This window comes from Telmatherina bonti, assembly GCF_933228915.1.
Source record: "Telmatherina bonti genome assembly, chromosome: 13".
In the NCBI taxonomy this organism is placed as follows: domain Eukaryota; kingdom Metazoa; phylum Chordata; class Actinopteri; order Atheriniformes; family Telmatherinidae; genus Telmatherina; species Telmatherina bonti.
Genome location: NC_136611.1, coordinates 29,356,585 through 29,364,444, shown reverse-complemented (window position 1 = coordinate 29,364,444; position 7,860 = coordinate 29,356,585). Strand labels below are relative to the sequence as shown.

General features: G+C 40.0%; 1 protein-coding gene across 1 annotated transcript; it reads right to left on the bottom strand.

Annotated features, from left to right (window-relative positions):
- Positions 1 to 380: 380 nt before the first annotated feature.
- Positions 381 to 7,272, bottom strand: tbx1 (T-box transcription factor 1). Its single transcript, XM_079251789.1, has 7 exons — positions 6,762 to 7,272; positions 4,658 to 4,759; positions 4,260 to 4,431; positions 3,276 to 3,431; positions 2,347 to 2,414; positions 1,657 to 1,757; positions 381 to 1,012 (listed from the first exon to the last, which is right to left on the bottom strand). The coding sequence occupies exons 1-7, from the start codon at positions 7,160 to 7,162 to the stop codon at positions 630 to 632; spliced, it is 1,383 nt and encodes a 460-aa protein (XP_079107915.1). The 5' UTR covers positions 7,163 to 7,272; the 3' UTR covers positions 381 to 629.
- Between the last annotated feature and the right edge of the window lie 588 nt (positions 7,273 to 7,860).

Genomic DNA, 7,860 nt, shown 5'->3' with positions numbered 1-7,860 from the left:
ACTGATACAGAAGAGTCATTCTGCTTCATTTATTTACTTAAAATTGCTGCAAGTCAGTGCCATGGTACAAGTTTCTCAGAGCGGCTCAAGATGTTCAGAATCTTTCAAAATATTTTTTTTTTCCTCAAGCAAAAAACATTTTGCTGTATTTCGACATCCTCTCTGATGAGCTCAACATGCAAACATCTCGTCTACCTAGAAAGTTGATGGGACTATATAACATATGGCTTTTTTGAAAGCAATAAAAACAAAGCAAATCAAAAAGTGCATCAAAAAAAAAAAAATCAATCCCAGTCTGTGATCGAAAGTCATGTCCGTGTTAAGGAGAGGTTCCTCCTGTTTGCTGGCTCAATGTCTGCGCTGCTCAGATAGGATGCAGCCTCATTGCCATTTGAGTTCAAAGGTCAAAGCAGACCTCCTTGAGGGCTTAGAACAGGGTGCCCATGCTTAACGCGAAGGCACGTTTCCTTTAAATAAATACGGCAGGGTTTATCCAGTAGAGAGGAGTTTCAGCCTGTGACTGTTCCACACAGGTTGCGTAAGCCATCAGTAGAAAGAACTGTGTTGCCGTTCTTCCTGGTATGGTTCCCACAGTGCTGCGCACCATTTGCCTCAGTGGACAGCAGCCATTATCTGGGCCCATAGTCATAGTTAGAGGGGCCACTGGTGGCTGAATACATGTTAGTTGTGGCGGGATTCATGTGGTGATGGTATGTGTGTCCTCTGATACTGGGTAAAGGGTACGGCGACGGCCTGGTCTTGGCTCCTAAGTAGTGTTCATAAGTGTTGGGGTACTTGTAGGGGTGGTGATGCAGGGTGTCCGGAGGTAGAGGGTGGGGATCTGGTCGGAGGTCATGGGGAGGGCTGGGTCGACCACTCGTGAGCGGGACGGCGTGAAGGCCACCTGGGACTGGCAGGGCGGGGCTGAGGACACGGGACATGAGCTGGTGAGCTGGGTCTGCATGTATTGGTGTGCCACTGGGGTCTCGCTCATATTCCCGTCTGCTGTCTTCTGTGGAGGAAAGTTAAACAATGAATTCCTTAAATTCTGCATATTTTTTTCTGCATTTAGACAAGTTAAGCAAAGTGCTTTTTCACCGCTGTTTCACGCTTGAAGCCGCTGACAGTAATACTTATAAACATTGCAGTATTTATATGATAAAATAAAAACTGTTTATCTTTAGATATATCATCATTATAGTTTTACATTATAATATAGAGTTATACATTTTATTGAAAACTTTAAAGAAAAAAATTGAAAAACAATTTTTTTTATGTTATAGCAAAGCAGCCTTGTGAATTGGACAAATATTTAATAAGTGAAATTATCAGCATTAAACGAATGAATACATAAGTCAGCAGAAAACCTCATTTTAATCCCAGTTTGTACAGTGTGTTGAGGCTGTGGTCAGCCAACACCATAGAACCTCTTTATGTTTGCAGTGCATGACATCGCCTGGCTGATATTTGAAGATTAATTAAACACCAGCATTGGCCTGACGCTGCAAATATGCTGCTGCTTTTCAGTGAAGGATAAAACCCCTGAAGACAATTAAAGAAATACAGTATGCCAACAGCTGAAAGAAAACCAACTTAACAAGGCTTTGCTAATATTAGGTAGCAGACACGGTATGAAACAAAGAGCGAGCTGCAGACCTTTCTCCGTGCCGTTTTGCTGAGGGGGGGATGACATTGGGTTTCTTGTTCTGGCAAAGGCACTCATTATTGGCAGAGAGCCTGGCCTGTGATTCCTGGGCCTGGAGCAGGGAGAACGGATACAGTTACATACTCGCTCAATGAATGTCAAGGACACAGTTTCTTTATATATCAGAATGATGACGGTGCGTTTTAAGATTTACAGCAGTGTGTAATGTGTGTTTACACATTGAAAGATTCACATGTTACATTCTGTAAAATACAAAGCTCAAGTTCCATTATAGCCATTCTCTGAAGTAATCATCAATACTAAATCATTCTGGTTTGACTGCTTTTGATGCTTTTGCTAAGAAGTTATAAGCTGGACTGAATGAACTGCGTGAAGAAGAAATGTGTGTGTTTGCTTAATCTGTCTGAGTTTACTAAAAGAAAAAAAAGGGTGTGGTTGTAATTTGTCAGTGACAGACAAACACAGCTGAGTGACTTTCATACAATATAAAATGATTTCTGAATTTCACCGTGTTATTTTATGCAGCAAACTCCACCCATCTAACACGTGGAAGATGATAATGTGAGATAATGCAAACGACTAAAAACTATGCTCCAGAAAGCAGATTGGCTCTGCTTTCCATTTTCACAGCATGTGAAAACTTGCCAGTAAGTCTGTAATATTTGGGTATAAATACTCACCAGTCCTCTGGGTCACAATCCCTGAAACCCTTTGCGAATGGATTACTGGCTATCTTCAGCTGCGTGATCTAAACAGAAAAACAAACACAATTCAAAACATTGCTAATCCTCAGATCTAAAACAATGATTTATTTTGTCATTACATTTGACTATGCAAAAGATTGGAAACAGAAGATACATGAAGAATGTATTTTTTCTTTTAAAACAAAAATGAATGAAATTAAACTAAATTAAAAAACTAAAAACCTTTATTGGTGTTTTTAAAACATGTTTTGCTCTATTTTTTATTATTGTTGTTGCTAATATTAATAAAAAAATTATTATTATTATTATTATTATTATTAATAATAATAATAATAATAATAATAATAATATCCTGTCAAATTGTAGGCAAATAAATATTACACTCCACGCTACTGTTTAATTTTAAGAATAAGAGTAAAACTGGTGACATATTTCTCTCCCCGGCCTGGTGTCCGTGCCCCCCCCCCCCCTCCCTACCCCTCCACACCGAACAACGCTGAAAGAAAAGAGCTTCTATTAACGTTTCATTCTTTAGGAGTCGCTGTAAATAACCAATGAAGGCAGTGATGTGTGAATCTAAACAGGCGCAGAGGCTGATGGAAAACAGGACTGGGGCGACGCAGGAAAAGGGGGAAGCAGTTGTGCTGACAGACCTGAAGAATCATTGAAGCCTACGTGCATTTTTTTTTTTTTTTAACTGATGAAATTCAAGCATTATTGCATTGGACTGATCCTGATTTATAACTAAAAAATAAAAACAAAAACAGCAGAGAAACAATCATAAAATGAAACTATTTAAACTTTACGGGATAAATAGATAGAAAAAAAAAGTTGCTGCCTCCTGCATCGGAGCGCTTCTCTCTCTGCACACCCAACACGTCCACACAGCTGCTGGAGCTGCTTACCCGGTGGTTCTGGTACGCTGTGACTGCCGTAAAGCGGGTTTCCTCAAACACGAAGGTTTTGTAGTTTTCCTCCGCGTACTTCTCGCTGTCTTTGCGGGGGTCCACATAAACCACATGAAACCTGGGCTGATAGCGGTGCATGGAGTTCAGAATGATCTGGAATAACACAGTTACAAGTCTTACTGTTTTTCCATCAGCAACAAGTTGTTTCATGATAGATTCTGTTGAACTGACTGCTCATTTTAAAAAAAGGAGGTATTTGGAGACTTTGCCTAAATATCTAAATAATATAACATTTTTTTAAGATTGCGCGCAAATGAATAAAAAGCAGAGGTTACCTCATTTGCAACACAGCTCAAACTGCGAAACTTTTCTGCAAATGTCCCAAAAACATACTGATGGTATTTGTACTTTATGTTTAAGATCAATCCTCGCTGCACACATGTTTTCTCAGGTATTGCACGAAAAATCTCCAATTGCTTCTCTGATCTGACTAAATGCAAAGACAATAAAAGTCTCAGTCAGTGTGGAAAACCAAGCGGGAGGGTCTGTGATCATTTCCAGGGTGAAATATTCCTCTTTCCGTGCTTTATTTCTGGAGCGCAGCCGCGTGCATTTTTTCCCCGCAGAGAATTGCTGTTGGCAATTTCTCCATGAGCAAAAATATCAAAGAGCTTCATTACTGTTAAACATTTTATATCAGTCAGTTTCAGAGACAATTCAAGCCCCTAACAATGTGGTGGTTGCTATTTTTGCAGGATGAGGTTTAGTTTGTGGTGGTTTGAGCACCTAAAGTTCAAATCTGGCTCCGACTCTGCTTCAAGTCTAATTACAATCCTAATGAACAGATTTGCTGTTTGCAATCCGAGTTATAATTACTGTCGATCCTTCCGTTTAATGGATGCAGGACAAACGGCTCACAAATGTTCCTCCAGTTAGGCTGGGGTCTGTTTCACGTGCATTTATTTCCAGCCGCGTACTCACATGTCCGTTGTCATCCAGCAGGTTGTTAGTTAATTTAAGTTTATCGAAGGAGACGATCTGCTTCATCCACTGTGCGCCCTTGGCTGGAGAGTCTGGGTGGTAATGGACCCTGCCCGGTGTGGCAGGATCCGCTTTACCCGCCACCAGCCATGACGAGCTGTGAAAAGCATACCTAAAGGAGCAATAAAACATAATAAATAAAACACATGGAAAAACAAAAGCTGCCAGCATGAATAAAAACATCTGTATGAATATATAAATATTAAATATATAAAGTGATTATAGATATATTTTTATTATTTATCTGAAATATTTGTCAGATTTTCTCATTTTGACGCAGTGTTTATGCGCACAAACTAAAAAGTTTTTTTTTCTTTCTTTTAGCTGGGACAGGTTACCTGTAACGTTTGTCATCTACTGGTAGGAAGTCCATCAGGAGCATGTAGTCTGCCATGGGATCCATCCCAAATATTTTCACTTGGAAAGTTGGAAACATTCTCCTGACAAAGAAAAGGGAAAGACGGAATAGCTGTTAAATTAGAGCTTAAAATGGCCTCAAATACATACTGACTTTAATTCACATAGTTTATACAAATTTCTTTCTAAAACATGATCAACCGCGCGCATTGGGGGGATAGACTGTGTGTTTTTGCCAACGTATCAAAAAGCAGTAAGCTGGACATGTTTGCAGCCTCAGGCCTCAAAAAGCGTCATTTTCCGCGTAAAAACAGTAATTCAGTGGTTGCAGAGACGGGTCTAAATGGAGCTTAGGGTTTGTTGTCTTTTAGCTTCTTCTTTTAACATTTACAAACACACTTTCTGGTCTTTCTTCTTTAATTATCAATTTTAAACAGACTTAAATTGAGAGTAGTAGTGCACGTCCGCAGGTGCATTTTTTTCCAGAGTTCTCATCTTAACTGGATTTTTTCCTCCTTTTTTTGTCATAAGAACAGTAAATACTCAACTTAATCTGCATGGGGAAAAAACAGTATTGGTGTATTTAGAAGCATTGATCTCTGCATGCAGACCCAGTGGCCACTGTTCTTTAACGAATTGTGTGTTTTTTTTGTTGTTTTTTTTAGACTAAATCGGCTTTGGTTCCCTCTCTGAACTACACAGGTTAGCAGCTCCACATCCCTGAAGAACACGAGTTGAAAGTTGAGTAATCCGGAGAGTCAGTGAAAGGGATCCCAAAATCAACGCTCAATTAGCATCATGTTGTGGCTAGGTGAGGCTGAAGGAGCTCCTGAAGTGCTCTGCTGCAGATCTCCTTTCTCCTGTCACACCGGGGGAACTCAGCCCTCACTTTCAGGCTTCAGGCATGCAGTTATCTCTCCTCTCTTTACTTTGTTCAAATGCAAATATTCTTTTTTTTTTTCTTTTATGGCTTTAAAAATATTAAAATCAGAATTCAGAAAGTGGACATTTACAGGCTTCATAAAGGTCATAGGTCAACCCAGTCAGACGTTTGTCGCAGAATAGTTTTCTTTCTTTCTTCAACTCCATTTGTTTTGGGGTTTTTTAATGGTCTCGTGTAGCTTATTTACGCAAAAAAAAAAAAAAAAAAAAAAAAAAAAAAAATCCTTTGGCAGGATCGAAAATGAAACCGACTGGCAAAGACAGGCTTTCGTGATTTTTTTTTAAGAAACTCGAATTAAAACAATGAGGCAACACAGTTCTCGGCTTGTGTTGATGTTTACAAACGCGGCGACACAAAAAGCAACGACGTTTTGCGTAACAGAGATGCGTAAAACTGAAGCAGACGGTGAAGAAAATTAGCTGATCTTAAGTTTATAAAACACAGCAGGATCCGATTAGTATGGAGTTTAGTGCTGGCACATAAAGTACAGCACACACAAACACACATCCGCACACAGCCTTTGCAAAGTTCAGCATTTCATTAATAAAAACTAAATAAATAAAACAATAACAGGATGTCTTATATAACAAAATGTGGTACAATTGATTACCAGACTAAATCTAAAAAAAACCAAAAAAAACTAACTAAAACAAAACAAACAAACAAAAAAAAAAATCCCATGCTTTGATTAAGCAACTGGAAAATTTATGTTAAATAAGTTTTCAGTTAAATTCCGCGATTATTTGAAAAAGAATTTAAAAAAAAACAAAAACAAAAAAAACCAAAAAAAAAAAAAAAAAAAAAAAAAAAAACAACCAAAAAAAAAACATGCAGTTTAAAACGATTTGTAGGAAATAATAATAAAGTGGCATTTATATTTACTCTGTTGGATATTTTACAGTGATGCGGCAGACTTTTTTTCTGCAGTTTCTCTTCTGTAATAAATGAAAGAATCACATTAAACTAGACCTACATTCTCTATATTTTACATCTGATTTTCTCATTGGCGCAAGTTATCTTGAATATAATATTTTTTGCGTCTCCGATTTCTTCTTTTTACAGCACAAAAATCCCCAAACAGTTATTAAAATAAAGGTTTAGAAGTAAACCAGGCTTGTGGTCTGCTGGCGACGTGCACTCACCTGCCAGCCTTGGTAACGATCATCTCCGTGCCCAGCTGGTTAAATTCATCCCATAAAGCTTTCATCTCCAACTGGACGTTAATGTTGGCCACTTTGGGGTTTTTTTTGACTATACTCTTGCTGTTCGGCGTGGAGTTAGAGGACGACGAGGAGCAGTTCGGAGTTCCGTTGTCGTTCGGCTGGGCCTGACCCGGATTGGATCCCGGGTAGTTGTAGTTGTGCTGAGCGGCCGGGCAGGGCTCAAAGTGGGATTCATGTTGGCTGTAGGGGTCCCCGGGGGACGGAGAGAGATGGTAGCCCCCCGGCGTGTTGAGGCTGCTCAGGCTGCTCGTCGTGAAGGCTGCAACATCGCAAAAATGGGACAGCTGCGTCAGCCACGGGCTGGAAATGGCTGAAATCATCCCAGAAAACTGGATTTTAGATATGCCTTGCTTTATAAGTCGATTAAAACACAAACAGTCAAAGACAGAAGCAGGAACTTAAGCTCTCCAGATGAAGAAATCGGACTCAAACGCACTCCTTCGAGTTCAAAAGTTTCTGTCTCGGGTTTTTCATGAAGTCCTATAGAAGTTGCATCCACTACGTTTCAGGCTGCCTGGTCTAAAACAGCAGACGTCCGAATAGTGGCGAATTATCTCCAAAAAAAAACCCAAAACAAAACAAAACAAAACAAAAAAAAAAAACCCAAGTCGATTGTGTGAAAACACCGACAGAGGGAAGCTCCGAGTGCGTGCGAAGTGCGTTCCGGCTGCGCTCCGAGCCGCCTCTGCGCTGCGCCGCTGCAGTGTGTGTTAACACTGCAAGCCAGTATCGTCTCTTATCTGACGCAGAGGGCCTCCCCTTTGCGATAAAAACCGGTTCTTATTTCTATTTAGATAAGGAACTGCAGGTAATGTGCCTTTTCCTCGCCTTGGGACGAGATTGATTGACAGAGAAGTGCGCTCCTTTTTAATAGGCTTTCCGGCACCCATTTAACTTTTGGATCAGGGCATCGCCCACTTTACCCCCGCTAACAAACACGAGTGGATCTGCCCCGCAGAGGAGATGTAACGCTTTACAAGGTAAACACACACTGATTTGCATGAACACACAAACAGGC